Source organism: Rutilus rutilus (genome assembly GCF_951802725.1).
Source record: "Rutilus rutilus genome assembly, chromosome: 2".
Classification (NCBI taxonomy): domain Eukaryota; kingdom Metazoa; phylum Chordata; class Actinopteri; order Cypriniformes; family Leuciscidae; genus Rutilus; species Rutilus rutilus.
Genome location: NC_140210.1, coordinates 38,004,482 through 38,023,485, shown reverse-complemented (window position 1 = coordinate 38,023,485; position 19,004 = coordinate 38,004,482). Strand labels below are relative to the sequence as shown.

Genomic DNA, 19,004 nt, shown 5'->3' with positions numbered 1-19,004 from the left:
GTTGGCAAAATCATGGCCTATAACTCACAATGCCAGGAGTGAGTGGGTGGTTACCAAGGCATTGCTATGCAGTTGCTAAGGTGTTCTGAGTGGCTTATGGGGTGTTGCTAAGTGGTTGCTATGGTGCTCTGGGTGCTCTGCTTACTATCCTAAGTCTATACTGCTATGGCTTAGAGCTGGACGATTAATCGCTAAAAGATCGCAAAATTCGCAATCTCGATTCATACAATCACGCGATCTCACTCCTAAATGACCACGATTTTTTCAAATAATTAATTCAAATTAATTAAACATTTTAAATAGACTGCAGCAGTTAACATTTTGTCAGAACCTCTAGTAAATTATTATTTTGTTTAGTTGTCTGTCTCTTGAGTATCGTGATCTTTATTTGAAACAAGAAAATCGTACTCTACTATGGCTTGGGTCTTTCCATCAGTGTAAGTCTATTAAATTATTATTTTTTTAACTCATTTTATAATCTACCAGGTGAAAAATGTCAGTTTAAAGTATAAGCATTGGATCTTAGTCAAGTTAGATGTCAAATTACCCCAGACAGCAACATAGTGCCGGCCCAGATCCGGCCCACATTTGGTACGCATGGAATCCACATGTACCAGATGTGGCCCGGATCTGGGCCGACACTATTTTGCTGTCTGGGACAGTCTTAACATCTTAGGTCAGGCCTAAGTTTTACAGACAAAGGGCCAGATTTACTAAACAATGGAAATTAGCATGAGAGCTAAATTCCAAAACAGCACTGATGGGAGTGGAAAGTTCTGCACGTGATCCACTGATGACGCATGAATAAAAAAAACACAGACGCAGCCGGATCATTTCTATAATGACCAACACAATCTACCAAGAGCAGCACAAATTAGCGTCTGGTTTAAGACATGCTTTTTTTGGGGCGGTAAATAATGGTGCAAATACCAGTAAATTGACTAGGACAAAGCTTAGTAAATCACCTTCCGTGATTATTTTAAATACTCTCCTCCCATAAATTTTGCGTCTGGAAAGGGAAACTCCTACAAATACATATGCAATAAGGTCAGCCGCACAAATAACTGTTCAAGCCTTTTCAGCGCAAATTTTTCACTGCGTGTCTTTAGTAAATCCTGACAGTAGTTTTTTAACGGCAAAAGAGGGTTTGCGCTAGCCTGGCTGCGCCCTCCTACGCACTTCCGCTCAATTTCATTTTCCTTCAGTACTACGTCTGGGACTGCTGTATATTCTTAGGTTTCCAGAAATAAATTTTTTGTAGGACCAATCAGCGAACAGAGGGAGTGGCTGAGAACGATGACGTTGATGTGATCACACACATGACTAGCGTCGGCCAATAGTGAGCCTACGTGTGACGTACAACACCGACGCGCTGCTCTATCAAACCAGAGCCCGTCTACGGAGAGCCTTGGCACTTCCTATTAGCCCCATTGTATCGATCTTGGTTGCAGTTCCATTAGAATTCCACTGGGGGTGATCGCGGGCGAGTGCAGACTGAATGGGAGTCTATGGGGCTAGACGGCTAAATGTGTCTCTTTCACCCGATTCCCGTTGAGAAATCTCAGATTTTATTGTAAGTTTTGCAAGTTCAACATGGGTTATAGGTCGAAAGTTGAATGAACGAGTACTTATTTATTTTCGATTTCTTACAGGTTGAGTTGTTGTTGCCCATAACACGCTAGCATTCTGCTAATGACGTCAGCATTCTGACGTCATTGACATTTTAAAAGACTTTTTAAACCAAATAAGTGACTCTAAAAAATCTAACACCCAGCAATGTGTAATTTCTTTGCATCTCCTTTCGAATACAACATTCAAATTACTAGACAAAAAATTATATCCTGAGAAAAGTGGATTTTGAGGGTTTTTCGCCATAGACCTCCATTCATTCTGCACTCGCCTGCGAGCGCCCCCGCATGGACAGAGACGTGTAACTGCAGCCAGTCCAGAAACCGGAAGTAAGCAGAGAGTGCCAATTCTCTTCCTATTAGACATTCTCTGATCAAACTACGTGAAAAGACTCGAGGCACAGAGAGAAGGAAATGAATAGTGGAATAAAGTCGTTATTTTTGTTTGTTCTTGCGCACAAAAAGTATTCTCGTCGCTTTATAAACTTTATAAAAGACAGACATCTTATTCTAAACATAATCCTCTGATCATTCGGACTTGTTTCCGGCCGGTTTCGGCGCATGACATACGTTACGACCACACGTTAGCGATTGGCTATGGCAGATCCTGAGTGACTCTGGGCAGATCCAATAGTTTTGAACTTTAACAGAGAACCCGCCTACAAGGAAGTAAACGTTTCTCAATGGAGAGAGGCCAGACTCTCTGTACAAATGAAATGTACAAGAGTCTGGTAGAACCAGGCTAGGTTTGCGCTGGCGCAAGCTAGTAGCCTAAATCTGGCAATATTAACCAACTGCAGAACCATACATCATAGCAGTGTGAGGATGACAGCGCCAGCCTAACAGTCTGATGCCGGAAGTGGGCGGGGTAAAAGCATCTAAGGGGTGGAGATGGGTAGGTTTAGGGGTGGGTTTAGGGATCAGGGGGTGGAGATGGGTAGGTTTAGGTATGGTATATGTAAGGTGGATATGTATGGTATGCAGTTCCGGCATCAGACTGTTAGGCTGGCGCTGTTGTCTTCACACTGCTATGACATATGGTTCTGCGGTTCTGCAGTCAGACCTATCTCAAATCTGGCCCAAAATCATTTAGACAGACACATTTTCAATGTTCTGAAACACTGCAATCAAATCTTTTTTGTAATGTCCATTTATAATATTTTATTAACCAGGCAGTATACTAAACATACTTTGAAGTTTAACAAGTAAAAATACCACAGTGAGACAAAATACACTTGTTTTAAAGGAGCCGTATGTAAGATTGTGGCCAAAACTGGTACTGCAATCACTTTCAAATTACTGTAGAGCGGTGTATCCCCTCCCCCTCCCCCCTGACTCGAGGTTGCCAGATAGGCTGCAGGATCCAGCACGAACGTTTGTAGCTGCAGCTGTGGTAACTAGAGCAGAGCTGGCAACCCGGATGCCGAAACACTACTGACTTTGTGATTGGTAGATAGGTGGAGGGTGGCGCTTCAGGCCAAAACACAACATGACAACATCAACATCAGTTGAGGGCTGCAACTTCACTTTTTAAATGACAATATCCTGGCCGGACTACTGTTGTCAGTGATATAAGTATTTGAAATTAACATGATTTCTTAATGTCTAGTGACATATCAGGGCCATTTTATGATTAATTGAAATACATTTCTTACATACAGCTCCTTTAAAGATACATTTAAAACAAGTCTTAATATCTTATGCAGTGTTTTAAAGATTATTTGTATTTTTAGATAATTATTAAGCAGCACAACTGTTTTCAAATTTGATAATAATAATAATAAAAGTGTTTTGAGCAGGAAATCTGCATATTACAATGTTTTCTGAAGGATCATGTGACACTGAAGACTGCAGTAGCTAATGATGCTGAACGTCGGCTTTGCCGTCACAGGAAAAAATGACATTTTAAAGTGTATTAAAACAGTTTAATATTTAATTTAAAATATTTCTGTTAAATACAGCCCCAATAACCTAGTACGAAAATAATAAAAAACATTGTGTAGGCCTACATCCCACAAAGCTTTGTTTTCATTCACACAAAATTAAATGTTGTCTATCCTGACTAAGGCCGTGACAAGCATAATTTTGAATAGCATAATGTGAATAGAAATGGAAGTGACACTTGCCCTTGTGTAAAGACATTATATATGTGGAATATCTTTCTGCTATTCATCACAGTCTGACAGTCCATGTACAGTTGGGAATTTGATTTGGTTAACACAATTAAAACTTTTGAGACACACAGAGCGGCTCAATTAAGTGACATTTAACATTTTCTGTCTATCTCTGTACCATTCTCTTCAGTTCTCTGGGCTTTGTCCTTATGTAAATGTGTCCTAAACGTCAGTCTTTCTCAAAATGTCAAAGTTGCCTCAGTTCTGACACAAAAGAACAACCTGCCTCCTTCTGCATGAGCCTCAGCCAGTGATTAAATCTCCCACAATGCCTTGCTGTCCCTGAGGATTGTGAGTCTTTGGAAGCGTTTGGTGCGAGTCATTGTTTGCCATAATAGGGTGGAGGTGGAGGTAGCGATGTTGGAAAAACAGAAATGAGACACACACACACAAAAGGTTTTTACACACCTGCACCGCAGCCCTGTGGGTTGAAATATTGATGTGCCAACATCACAAACAATGCTAAAGGTATGAACAAACCAGTGACATTTTCATCATAATCCAGATATTCTTTCTTACAATACACAGAAATAAAAGAAACAGCAGAGGAGACGTCAAGCCAGGAATTTAGATTGCAAATGAATATTGAGTTTGGTCGGAGAGACGGCACAGAAATAACTTGATGTGGAGAGAAAGAAAGAGAAACATTTGAACACCCATCACATTACCGGTGTACACAAAAACAGAATCCAAAATCCACTCACTTCTCTTGAGTTTCAGCCTTTTCTGTTCGGCAGCTTCCATGTGCATCTGTTGCCATCTCAGCCCTGGATTATCACAGACAATGGGAATGAAACAATAGAGGAAATAACAGAAAGAAGGTTTGTGCCATGTCTGTACTGTGGGCAGTGCATAGAGTGCTGGGGCTATATTCAATAAATGAACAACTGAAGTTTGTCATGCCGTTTTGTCATGGCAATTGACTGGCTAGCCAACAGGGAACGTTCTCAGAACTTTGGCTGACATTCTAAAAAGTTATGAACAAACATTTGTTCAACATTTTGTTAACATGTTCAAATGCAGATTAAAATCCTCATTGTAAAATAACAGTGTCTGATAATATACACTACTGTAGGTAAGATAAGATTCAATAAGATAAGATTCATCCAATTAAAGGCGTCATGACATGGATTTTTTTTACTATTATTTGAATGTTCCTTGAGGTTCACTTATATTAATAAAGTTTTTTTGTTTTCACACACACACACACACACACACACACACACACACACACACACAAAACGATTATATCCAACTTTCATAGGAAACAACAGCCACTTGCTCTATGCACGATCGCTTCCGCGTTTTGTCTCAGCCTTTTAAAGTGACGACTGCAGACCTTTGTATGCGATGTGATGTTAAATCTCTCACGTCGAATGTTGTGAATCCACTCTCAGCGTGTTTCTTCGTCCACAGGAAAAAAGTGTGGTAACTCAGTATAGAGTTAAACTTTGAGGAGGCCTCACATAAAGGTACACAACAATGTTCAGTTGAACTAGGCTACTGTCTTTCCGCCGTTGATATTTAAACTTTCTGGAAGCCATCACTACAGTGTTTAACTATATAATACTTCAATTATAAATCACTGTCAAATTAAATGTATTAAAGTTTTGCAGCTAGTACACTTCGCTATCTAGAACGCGCAATGCGGAAGTAAAGACGCTGGCTGAGATTCTACCGGTTATACGTCAGCAGCGTTCGTGCATGCGAGAATGCATTTTGAAAACATTTTCTAAAATGGTCACCTCCATACAAAGCATTAAATAATTTACTTGCGGTTTGTGATGCAGCTGTTGTCAGATCCAATAACTGGCTGCTTCATCTTCCAACAAAATTTTCTTTGCGAACTCTCCATTACACTGTGCCTCGTTTACAAAAAAAGAAAAATGTTCTGAACAAACATTTTATCCTCCTACGCAATCCGGGATGCCATTAAAATAAACCATTCACTTGTTTCCAAGCTGGGATCCTACTGTAGTCTGTACAGAGACGCAAATGAGCTGTTTAAACTGGACTCGTCAAAGAAGCGAATGTTCTTTCACTCTTCCTTTGTCCTGTAGACAGACTTGAGTTGACACAACGTTCACATCCAGGCTGCGTACGAATTCTTATACTCTCTTGAGTATGTACTTATTTTAAACAATTACTTCACAACCGCTAAAAAAGTACGTTCCATATAGTAAATGTAATCTGGATGTATTACATTTGCCATGTTGTCATTATCATGTGACTTACCAGTGTCATTTACATTGTTTCACTGCGATTCATAAATCCTCTCTCCCGTGGCCTCATGGGACAGTAAAGTGTCCATCGTATGCACACTTCAGAATCTCAGCGGAAGTAGTAGGGCATCCGGGTACTTTTTTGTCTACTCTTTTGAGTACTGTGAATTCAGACATACTTCTTTTATCACATGCTGTTTTTCGTCAACTATATAGTAGGGAAGTATGCGATTTCGGATGCAGCCCCAGTGTAGGCAAATGTCAGCTGTTAAGCAACTGAATGCTAGTGGGCGGGGCCTATGGTGCGATGATGTGTAACTATTTGTCAATTACTTGCTCTGGAGGCAGTCATATGCAAATGTTTTGCCCATGTGACATCACTGGTCACCCAATATCAAAGCGAGCTGTTTTTGGAGCTTGATTAAATAAATGCTTTGTTTATAATGAGGACATTTTAAACTATGAAACTTCCAGGATTTTTTTTTTAATGGTACAAAGACCTCTTAGTACATGTCAAAAGATCAAGGCATGTCTGATTTCTCATGTCATGACTAATAGCGCAAAAAAGGAATGAGACAAGCACAAATACCTTTTAAAGAGTCACAGTAAGAATTTGTATTTATTTAATTAAATCAGCAAGAAATATAGAGTAAGACAGCGAGAGTGCTTTGGGAAGAGAAAGTAGTCGAGGTTATCTGGAAATTTCACAATACACAGTCATTTTGCAGTAGACAATATTTCATTTAAATACATAAATTAGACAGACAACATAGAAGACTCTTAATCTGTCAGTTCCTAACCACAGATTCAGTGTTCATTTAAAATAAATCTTGCATACGGTTTTCTTACAAAGGTTCTTTGAAATGCTGACAGAGCTAGAAATGCTGACAAAATTCTGGAAATCTCTTTTTCCAAAAAAGGCACATTTCTGAGCATTAAATACAATAAAGGATTATTTCTGTACAAAACAAAAATCTGTGAATGCACAATTAGGGTTAAAGGACCATAATAAAAGTAAAAAAAAAAAAAAAAAAGATACAAGCTGCAAGGTGCAAAAGATCAACCGGACGAAATTAAAACTGAGGTTATTGTAAAAGCAACTTTGAAATGTAACCATTTAAGACTAGTTCCCTCAGATTTGTCTCCAGTATTGCATTGCAAGGTTTTCCATTGGAAAAATTCTACTGAATGTCATCACTTATTGAACATATTGGCTAATGATTCTTGAAGTCAGAGGACGCAGGCAGTGATGCAGGCCTGGCAACATTTGTAGGTACAGTGTGTCTATCATCCCTGAGACTCCCAGTTTTAGACTAGGAACCAATGACATCTGTGACGGTGAACTAAGTGATCGAACTGCAAGAAGTTTTTTTGGCAGCTTTGCCAGACCACACCTGATCCGGTAGAGACGAGAAGTATGTTTCTGCTAGATGATGTCTAGCCTCAATACATTTCCTTATATCATTAGCATATCTGAAAATGGGTTCAACTAGATACTTGGCACTGGCAAACAAACAAAAAAGGCAGGTTCAAAAAAGGCATACTACTGTGACTGAGGGGGATCAAGTCCAATTTTGTCACAATTTTTACAAGCATTTTTGGTCAGGACTTAGGAATACACAGAACACACAATTATCAGATGTGGTTTTCATTTCTAAATGCACAGATGGGATCACAAATTAGTCTCGTCCCAGGACGGGTCGTTCATACTCTTTAACACTTTCCTGACGATCTTCTCCAGCTCTTTCCGTGCCTTTTGTTCTTCTTCAAGAGTTCGCTTCATTCTCTTGTTATCCTGGTGATGTAAAATCAGAGCATCCGGGTCACGGCACCAGATTTTGACTTTCAACGAAATGGCATCACATTCAGCATAAAGGAACGTTTGCGTGTGTCATGTGGACTGACCTGCTTAAGTTCTTGAACCTCATCCCTTAAGGCATACACTGTATCCACCAGACTCCTGCAATGAATATCCAGACGAAAAAATCATGAACAACTACAAGACAATTAACTTTTTTATGTGCAACATTATTGGAAGATTAATCATGATAAATGACTGCATTAAACTGAGAGCCCTAATGACAATTCAGCAATATTTTAATGCAAATTAACTGCATAAAGCTGTGATCGAACCTTTCTTCGAGCACGGTTTGACCATTGCTCTTTGTCTCTTCCACAATGATTTTCTCCTCCTCTGGAAAAAGCATATGTGGCCCTGGCTCTTTCCTTGATCCTGAAAGAAGTTTAACAATGTAAGGTTAACAACTGAACTGTAACTGGTTAACAGACTCATTGACAAACTGTGTCAACTGTACATATATCTTTATAGATTTTATTCTCTCTTTTTTTCAGTTTTAGTTAATTATAGTAACTGAATCGTACAGAATTTTAGGATGGGGCACTATTAAATGTGAATGCTTCTGTCCTATGAAAGCCATGGAGCAAAAGCAGTGAAAACATCTTTCTTGCGCTTTCATGTCAACCATCTCTTCAATATGTTCCCAACTACAACTAACTTCTATTAAAGCCCTCAAAAACAGCTCGTCACTTTCAATGCAAACAAAATAAAAGAAAAAAGTGTTTTAATTTTGATGTGTATATACGAGCAGCAGCTCTTACGGGACATAGAACCAATTCTGTTAGTGTGAGTTATCCATATAGTGTCATAGTCCGAGTCTTCGGATTGGTCAGAGGGAAATCCGCTGCTACGACAACCCACAGCATCCACATACGATTGGCCAACATCAGCCAGCACATGATTATGCATCAAATCAGTGCCCTGCCATGCTAATCAGGGATGGGGAAATCAAACCAATCATATTGGAGAGGACGGGTGGGTTGAGAGGATGGACCAAACCAAGATGAGTAAAGTGAGGGACGCCCAATAAATTATATATAAGTGACAAAAGGAAATAAAAAAAATATAACAAAAAGCAATAATAATGGTAGGACAACATAAGAGAGAAATGGGTGAAAAAGAAAGGAATGAAGGAAGGGAGAGGAAAAGAGACAAAGATGCATGTTAAAAGAGCAGAAAATATTAGATTGAGCAACATGGTAAAGAGTCAACACACATTTAAATAGAGAATGCCACAAGAATTAAAAAAAATAATCAAAAGATGTTGCAGTATTTTGCAGACATATCGAAGAATGTTTATCAGAGACTTCAGTAGGACTTAAAATATGGGCCTTCTAGCCCAAATACACTACCGTTCAAAAGTTTGGGATTGGTACGATTTCTTTTGAATGTTTTTGAAAGAAGTCTCTTATGCTCACCAATGCTCTATTTGATCAAAAATACAGTAAAACAGTACTGTTGTGAAATATTATTACACATTATTTAAAACAACTGTTTTCTGTTTTATATAATTTAAAATGTAATTTATTCCGGTGATGGCAAAATGTTATTTTTGACAAATGATGACACATTATTTTTCAGCATCATTACTCCAGTCTTCAGTGTCACATGATCCTTCAGAAATCAATTTGATATGCTGATTTGTTGCTCAATCAATGTTGAGAACAGTTGTGTTGCTTAATATTTTTGTCAAAACTGAATTTTCTCTACTGAAAATTTCTTTACTGTCATTTTTGATCAATTTAATGCATTCATACTGAATAAGGAATTCATTTCTTAAAAAAAGAAAAATAATACTGACCCCAAACTTTTGAACGGTAATGTATATTTGAACCTTTAAATTGGCACAATTTTTTTTTGACGGTATTATGTGGGATGTTATAGTTCCTTCACTCATTACACTCGTGTCACACAGTCTGGGAATATGATTTCACACAGATTTCAAAGAATATGAAAATCACAAGAGAATACATGACACACGTAAAGAGTACATACTTGAGTTGAGTGTTTGCCGTGTTTTAGCGCTTGTGCAGTATGCTTCGATCACTTTCAGGATCTGAGCATCCTCCTCCAGAGCTGCAGTGCCTTATGGGAAACAAGAAGTGCACAAAAGATTTAATTGATCAGGTAACACTGTGAGATGATTGTAAAGGGACTGTTTTCTTGCAAACAGTAAACACAGAAAGCAATGCATGTGACATGTTAATATAATAAATACATCACATGTATTTTTTTACATGTTTACATCTGGTCATTTCATGCGTTATCTTTATCCGATTAAGAAAAGACTAGGTGCAAAAGCCCTCCGAAACGCTTTCGAGACCGATTTACATTTGATCACTCAAACCACTTCAGATGGTGGTCTGAGACGCTTTCCGAACGAAACTGGACAAGTGTAAATGCATCTAGTTGTTAAAACCACATGTACATTTTACATCTCCCTAAATTTTAAAAAAATGAACGTGTGAGAGCATGTTATAGGCTATATGACATGTTACAGCCAGATAACACATCGCCACAGATGAGCAGCTGCGTATCTCTTCAGCAAGCCGACGTGTGAACCGCTTCAAATGAAATCTCGGACACTAAACACAAAATCATCTTCATTAAAAGTAGTGATACTAAATGATCTTACCAGTGCTGATGCCGCTCTCTCTCTACTATTGCGGTCTGTAATCTTGAAATTAGCTGATGATAAATAAAATGCAGTTGCTTTCGTTGACCTGACCTCCATTAAAATTGCATATAGCGCGGGGTCAGATTTACATCCGTTATGCAGAGACACATTTATGTGGCCAAGTGTAAATGGAACCGTTTTAACAAATGAGATCGCTATCCGATCAGTAAGAACACTAAGTGACCAGTTGTAAACAGGCCCTAAAAGAACTTAATTTTTTTTATAGAGTCACGAGTGTCATACTTTTTCTCACAGCAAATTCCTCATCAGATGGCTTCCTCTCAGACTTTCTTTTGGGCAGAAGCTTCTTCATGCTTTTGGGACTTTTACTGAGATCCTGAAGACATACGGAAATTAGATGCAAATATGCAAATTAAAAAAATACCTCCATACAAAATAATGCTTTGCTAGTAAATACTTTGTTTCATTCACAAATCCAGAGTGTATCATATGTAAATCACTGTACACACATTGGTTTATAGCTAGTCTTCTGTTAGAGATGCTGTTAGTGTGTTAACATACAAATAACATCTACCTCTTTGTAACACAACGCGGCTGAGGGTTTTAGGGGCGGTGCAGGTCGGAGGCAGCTGAGACTCCAGGGCTTCTGGGTTTTGGGGGGTTCAAGGGGCCCCCACATCATCCCACTGTGAGGAGTTCCAAGTGAAGAGAGATGAGGAAGAGTGTGGTAGACTGGAGATCCGCTTGTACTGCGATTCTCTGAGTGTCTGGACGGGGTGAGAGGGTGTGACGGCAGCTGAAAGGGAAAGAATAGATCAGATGAGTGACTGAATAGCACTGAATTTCTGTCCTTTTCAATATAGGTAAGACTTAAAAAAAATTTGACAGAAATTAATACTTTTATTCTACAAGGACGCATTAAATTGATCAAAAGTGACAGGAAAGTTGCAATGTTGCTTTTTTTTTACTCATCATCAAAGAAATGTATCACGGTTTCCACAAAAGTATTAAGCAGCACAACTGTTTTTAACACTAATAATAAGAAATGTATCTTGAGCAGCAAATCAGCATATTATAATGATTTCTGAAGGATCACGTGACACTGAAGACTGGAGTAATGATGCTGAAAATTCAGCTTTGTCATCACAGGAATAAATTACATTACTATATATTAAAATAGAAAACAGTTATTCTACATTGTAATAATACTGTCCTGTATTTTTTATCAAATAAATGCAGTCTTGGTGAGCATAAATATTTTCTTTCAAAAACTTTAAAAGATTTTACTCACCCCAAACTTTTGAACGGTAGTGTGTATGCGTTTGTGGAAAGTGCACGTTTCTCACCGTATGGCAGGGAACATTCTGTGGTTTCAAGTTGCTGGTTGAAGTGCGTTTGGTCTGCCGGTGTAGATGATCCACCCAGTCCTGAAGATCTAGCTGGTTATTACAGATTACCTGGATCCGCTCGATCATACTTCCTGCATGCAAAAACATCATCAAATAGCAATATTAACATGTAAAAACCATGAGGACAACTGTCTGGGAAACTTACCAGATATTTCAAAAGCATTTTTTGTGGTGTCACTGTCCTCTATTTTATTAACAGCCATTCCAGTCAGAGGAAGCTTCCCCTGCGCAAGTCAATCAACCAATAAACTGTCAACATTTTAGAGCATACATGACCAACTAAACAGCCGATATTCATTCTGATGGAGTAATATGAGACAACAGCGTAATAATGGAATAATATGGAGTCTGAGATCCGGTCCCTCCAGGATTTTGCAATCTTGTGATGAAATGTGAATTTATTAAATTCATAACATTATTTAACTGGATACGCAAGTTTTACATTTTTATGAACGCAATCATGTAAGCTGTGAAAATTGCAAAAACAATATTACAGCAATAGACAATATTATAACTATTATATTGTCAAAATATGAAATATACAGTGTGTACAATTTTTGTACTCTGAAAAGCAGTATCAGGAATATTTCTAGTGTCACCATTTGACTTATGCATGGGAGTGCCAGGACCACAAGTGATTTCAGTAATTATGCAAAAAAATATATATAATTATTATTATTTATATAACAGCAAAATCATTTACCTGGTAAATGAAACCACTCATTCGAGGACTGGCAGACAACATGAGAAGAATGTGAGGAAACAGCAGGAGGTATCGCTCGTTTTTCTCCTGAGGAAGCAGAATATTACAATGAAGATTTCATTTTACTGAATTCAAAATCAGTAAATTAAAACCTTTTATAATACTCTTATTAATATGGATGATATCTGGATCCTCTTAAACCAAGTTTTTAATTCAGGGGTCCATAAAGAAGATATAAAACATTTGGAATGCGTTATTAACTATTAACTAACCAATGATTTGTTAATTACTTTAAAAGGCACACTATGCAGTTTCCCTTTTTCTCAAACAGCGACCCCTAGAGTCACTGTGGAGTACTTGTATTTAACGTTACTGTCGTAAATACCACTCACGCAGAGCCGTCTCTGCACTCTTCCGACCGTGCTTTCTTCGTCGACTCTGCCATGATTCAAGTCTGAAATGCGTGCTAGTGTCTTCCATCGAGTTTGATTCATATGTTGTTGATGTATGTGACATCGTGCCGTAAAGCAAGTTGTGATTCTCGCGAGATTTGGCGGGGCGCCACCTCTCAAACTTGCACTGCTGGTTTTTCCACCCCTGCTTTGCTATCGGCATGATTCGCCCTACTACGAGTTTGTTTACCATCGAAATAGTTTCGAAGCTGTTATATTAAGGTACAAATCTTGCATAGTGTGCCTTTAAATGTAAATATAGCTTGTTACACTGGGTGTCCCTGATGGTTGTTTGAATGCTTAAAGATAAGATTATTCGATGACATTCACCTCAGCGCCGTGGTTCTGGATGAGGACTTGAGACATGTAGAGAACCGAGCCCAGGGTCTTAATGCCCTCCCCTTCCCAGCCCCGAATAGACTCCATCAGAATCTGCAGCTCAAGCTCCTTCCTCTTCCTCACTTCCTGACACTGGGCCTGAAGACACAACAATAAACACACAAATAAGCACAGCATCCCATCCTGAAAGATAACATCACTCAGACAAACAGCTCATCATCATTCTCACACATCTTTCATGCTTTAATACTGGTGAAAATCAAAGAAAATCCACGATGTTGACCTTATAATACTCACCGAAAGATTTTTAAACACTGTCATGCTCTTCTGAATGTCTGGATAATCTGGATGAAGCGCCTGGGCAGAACAAAGAAAGAATATGAGCGAGTTAAACTGGTTTACTCTACGTTTATTCACACTACCAATTAAATTGATCAAAAGTGACAGTAAAGGCGTATATAACATCTGTATCTTTATATTGCTGTTCTTTTTAATTGTCAATTCATCAAAGAATCCTCTAAAATTTTAATTATAGGTATGTCAGAGTTTGAGTTTTTTTAATACAAGTAATAATTTTATTCAGCAAGGACACAATAAATTGATCAAAAGTGACATTTATAGGCCTGGTTCCACAGACAGGGCTTAGATTAAGCCAGGATTAGGCCTCTTGAGACAAAACAATGGCAGTAATATATTTTAAGATACGTCAGTGCAAGTTGCTTTCAGTTAAAACGGTTAAAACATACATTTTAGTCTGGGACTAGGCTTAAGCCTTGTCTGTGAAACCGGGGGATAATGTTATGAAAGATGCTGTAAATGCTGTTCTTTTGAACTTTCTATTCATCAAAGAATCCTGAAGAAATGTATGGAAATGCAGCTGTCATCACAGGAATGAACTACATCTTAAAAGATATTAAAATAGAAATCTGTTACCTTAATGGTAATAATATTTCACAATATTACTGTTTTTACTGTATTTTTGATCAAATAAATGCAGCCTCTGTGAGCATAAGAGACTTCTTTCAAAAACTTCTTTGAAAAAAATCTGACCAACCCCAAACTTTTGATCGGTCGTGTACATACAGACAGTGAGAGCGGTCCAGTACCTCCATGTGCCGCTCCATCTCTTTCAGTAGTGTGGGGTATTTCTCCAGTCTCAGGAAGGGTTTGCTCAGGCCTGTGGTGAGTGTGAGGATTCCAGGGGTGTTCGCACCTTTACTTTCCATAAACTCTCCTAGTTCCTCACTGAAACATACAAGAAGCCACTGAAGTCATTAGAAATGTTGCATAGACTGTATTTTTGACACACACACAAAAAAACGTTGCCATATGTCAATCATTAATGCACCGGGTTCCTGTGAGTGCATACATGTGGCTGTGTTGTTTGTGGACATTTCTAGTATCATGTTCATTGTGTTGTGTTACGCACCTGTGTTGTGTGAGAACGTTAACCGCAGATGGATGGTTGGAGCAGTAGGTCACGTACAGACTCCTCATCTGAGGAATGAGGGACAGGAAGAAGCCTCCTATTCTCTGCTGACTATCTGGAACTCTGCACACAACACACATTTAGAAACAACTAATGATAAAGCTGAACAGAGCTGAATTCATAACTACCACTAGATGTCGCTGTTGCCTGATTGAATGAAGGAGAACTCTTACTTGACGCTTTCCTCCAGTGAATGCACCAGTGTCTGCTGGAAAGAGCTGATCTCCTCTAGATTTCCCATGATGTGACTGATATCTGACACGCTGAGCCTAGAAAGAGAGAGAGAGAGATTCAGTATTCACCTACTGTCATCTCTGTTTATGTTGGACTCTTGGTTTGTGTTCTTACCTGTCGGTGGGCTGCAATGCTCTCAGATATGTGGAGAGGAGAGTCTGCAGCTCTTTACAGTATTCGGTCTCAGTTTGTACAATATTCTGAACCACCTGTGCATTTGACAAAAACCAACAACAGTTACGCATGTGCGACTATTTTAGTAGAGATAGATAGATATTAACAGTTGTGCAAACAATGTAGGACATAATATTAAATGCCTAAAGTAACTAATGGAAGCTAATGACAGTGAAGTATACATACATGCATTGTATAAATCTGTAAAAAATAATCTATAATAAATATTTACATGTAAATTGACATGGATGCTGCTGATCCTGAGGGTTAAAAGCATCAGCCTCCAGGGAAAAAAAGGGCTAAGTATGTATGATTTGTCTCTTATTCTCATCCTAATGCTCAACATTCAGACAACGATATGTGGGAGAATTAATATTATGCTGGTAAACCCTTAAAAAGGAGAAGCACATCACACTGCACTTGTAGAACTGACCGGTCAAAAGCAAAGAGACTTGAGTCCATTTCAACTTGCTCATTATCCTCGCAGACAAAATACTACAGGCACACAGAGAACAAGATGACAGAACTGGGCCAGTCCTTGCATGTCATGATAAAGTCTGATTTCAGTCTAACTTAAGATTTAAAGACATCTCTGGTTGTGCTGAGCTATTTGACCTCACAATGTCACAATAGAGCTTAATTCTGTCCTCAAACAGACGGAGGATGAACCTTGAAATGCAGCCAATAACTGGCACAGCGAAAAAGCTGAAACAAATCAAACATTGAAACTTTTTTTAACTGTTAAAGTTTTGGGTGATATATTCTGCAGGTTATCTAAGAATGGTAAGGAGTTGAGAGGCTCAAAGTGTGTGTGTGTGTGTGTGTGTGTATGTGTGTGTATGTGTGTGTATATATGTGTGTGTGTATATGTGTGTGTGTATATATATATATATATATATACACACACACACACACACACACACACACATATATATATATACACACACACACACACACACACACACACACACACATACACATACATATATATATACACATACACACACACACATATATTTTTTGTTGTTGTTGTTGACAAATACATATATTTTTAATTATATTCAAATTACACAATTAATCCATACTGATATTTGTCCATCAACATATTTTAGAAAATATATCCATGTTGATTTTTTTCATCCATTTAATATTACCCACTTGATCAAATTAATCATATATTTCCAATAAGCAGAATTTGTTTAAAATATGTTTAAGACAGAAAAACATTCACAAGATCAACATTTGTAAGATTTAGTTACAATGCAGCCATAAACTAGCTAAAATATTTAATAAATAAAGATGTAAGGGATGAGAAAGGCGTAGAACTTTTAACATCTAAAAATCTTTCATAGGAGATCTGCTTCCACATAGTGTATGTGGGCTTGATCAGTAACTAAAGATACAAGAAATAAGCTTTTTATGTTGCAGGATTGGATACATTTCAACAGCCTCATCTTGAAAAATTCCCTTTTTACCATCTGTCCCTCAAGAATTGACCAAGACCAAGTCAAAGTTTGTGTGTAAACACACACACGGGACAACCACTGGCATAAACACCGGACACCTGGAGATGACAGCCTGACAGTTACAACCATTACAAACTGTGTCTTTAACATGAATCTCCTCCCCTAACGCTGCTGTAAAACACTGAACTCCGCCTGACCTCAATCTCTCGTCCAGCCTACACTCTTCATTTTCAGCCAGTCTGCCTTACGCAGTCTTTAGAAGAGTAGGGTCCGTTAAACATGACACGCAACCAACACAGACACACAGACACAGACAGCGCAGGGCCTCAGGCACAGCTGTTCCCCTGGTCAATGAGATGGAAAAGATGACCTATATTGCAGCACGACAGAGAGACAAACACACACACACACACACACCAGTGAGAACTGATAACCAAATACAGACATTCATAACAACACATTTACATATGAATATGCAAACACAGGCCCAAACACACAGGTTTCCTATATCAACACCTCCAAAACACACTCAGCACTAATGTGTTCACATATTTGTTTTTCTATCATAGTGGAGGCTTTCCATTGTTTTAATACTGAGCTAATGATATGATTTCTATCTCCCAGTACCACCCTAAAGCTATCCCTCATACAAACCTTTCAATCATATTGTTTGTTTACTAAAGGCTGGAATACACTTCACAACTTTTAAAAATCAGAACAGATCTTGCCGATTTTGTAAATGGTTTAAGTGAAAAACTGGTCATCTTAGACTAAACGACTGAGGATCACACACTTCCAGACTTTCAAGTAGTCCCAAACACAGCAGACTCACACAGAAACACATGCCCATTGCTATGAAAAGCATGACAGATGAGGAAAAAAACAAGCCAAGCGCATTTTGGATGGGTAGACTCGTTCAGTATGGACCCCAGCTGCCCAAGATCTGCCAACTATTGTCGACTCATCTAGACTGCAAAAATTAGAGCAAAAGTCGTGTAGAGTTTTCCAGCCTTAAAGGGATACTCCACTTTTTTCGGAAATATGCTCATTTTACAACTCCCCCAGAGTTAAACAGTTGAGTTTTACCGTTTTAGAATCCATTCAGCCGAACTCCGGGTCTGACGGTACCACTTTTAGCATAGCTTAGCATAGATCATTGATTCAGACGAGTCCAGTAGCATTTCTTTCAAAATGACCAAAGAGTTTCAATATTTTTCCTATTTAAAACTTGACTCTTCTGTAGTTAAACCGTGTACTAAGATCGACGGAAAATGAAAAGTTGCGATTTTCTAAGCCTATATGGCTAGGAACTACTCTCATTCCGGCGTAATAATCAAGGAACTGTGCGGCTGTACCATGGGTGCAGCAGGCGTAGTGATATGAAGCAGCGCCTGAAAATAGGTCTAATAGGTTAGACAAACTTCCCGGTCACGTTGGAAGAAGTTACCGAGCTGGGGACTATTTTCAGGCGCTGCGTCATATCATTACGCCTGCTGCACCCATGGTACAGCCACACAGTTCCTTGATTATTACGCCGGAATGAGAGTAGTTCCTAGCCATATAGGCTTAGAAAATCGCAACTTTTCATTTTCCGTCGATCTTAGTACACGATGTAACTACAGAAGAGTCAAGTTTTAAATAGGAAAAATATTGAAACTCTTTGGTCATTTTGAAAGAAATGCTACTGGACTCGTCTGAATCAATGATCTATGCTAAGCTATGCTAAAAGTGGGACCGTCAGACCCGGAGTTCGGCTGAATGGATTCTAAAACGGTAAAACTCAACTGTTTAACTCTGGGGGAGATGTAAAATGAGCATATTTCCGAAAAAAGTGGAGTATCCCTTTAAGTCATTTTCTTCATGCAGATTGTGGACTGATCTTCACAATTAAATGTTGGATGTATAGTTTTTCCTACTTTATCTGCATAGAATACCCTCACATAATAGACAGGGTCAATTTTCACAAAATCAGAACCCTGAAGGCATTTTGTGATTATTTATATTGTACAACATTTCTAGGGGTATTAAGGGGTGCTGAATCCAAATCTGCTGTATATGAAGCTCAAAAATGTCCCAAAATGCCTCAAAATTGAGAAATTCAAAATGGCCGACACCGCCAGGTTGAAATCTATTTTTCAGTATATCTTTTTGACTAAACAAGGTACAAACATGAAATAAATGTGCTTTTGTAAGTTTTCCTACATGGGCAATTCAATGC

General features: G+C 38.5%; 1 protein-coding gene across 3 annotated transcripts in view; it reads right to left on the bottom strand.

Annotated features, from left to right (window-relative positions):
- Positions 1 to 6,611: 6,611 nt before the first annotated feature.
- Positions 6,612 to 19,004, bottom strand: part of arhgef7b (Rho guanine nucleotide exchange factor (GEF) 7b) — a 37,869-nt gene continuing 25,476 nt past the window's right edge. For 2 of the 3 annotated variants that reach the window (XM_084402276.1, XM_084402277.1), the window contains exons 7-21: positions 15,261 to 15,355; positions 15,086 to 15,181; positions 14,853 to 14,975; positions 14,530 to 14,668; positions 13,721 to 13,780; positions 13,415 to 13,561; positions 12,633 to 12,719; positions 12,075 to 12,153; positions 11,867 to 12,000; positions 11,095 to 11,316; positions 10,803 to 10,896; positions 9,878 to 9,967; positions 8,158 to 8,257; positions 7,930 to 7,984; positions 6,612 to 7,819 (exon numbers count right to left, since the gene is read on the bottom strand). In XM_084402276.1, the coding sequence (XP_084258402.1) occupies positions 7,697 to 7,819; positions 7,930 to 7,984; positions 8,158 to 8,257; positions 9,878 to 9,967; positions 10,803 to 10,896; positions 11,095 to 11,316; positions 11,867 to 12,000; positions 12,075 to 12,153; positions 12,633 to 12,719; positions 13,415 to 13,561; positions 13,721 to 13,780; positions 14,530 to 14,668; positions 14,853 to 14,975; positions 15,086 to 15,181; positions 15,261 to 15,355 (1,644 nt within the window). In that variant the 3' untranslated portion in view covers positions 6,612 to 7,696. Of the gene's footprint in view, positions 7,820 to 7,929; positions 7,985 to 8,157; positions 8,258 to 8,643; positions 8,812 to 9,877; positions 9,968 to 10,802; positions 10,897 to 11,094; positions 11,317 to 11,866; positions 12,001 to 12,074; positions 12,154 to 12,632; positions 12,720 to 13,414; positions 13,562 to 13,720; positions 13,781 to 14,529; positions 14,669 to 14,852; positions 14,976 to 15,085; positions 15,182 to 15,260; positions 15,356 to 19,004 lie in introns of all 3 variants that reach the window. The other variant, XM_084402275.1, reaches the window with a different exon arrangement.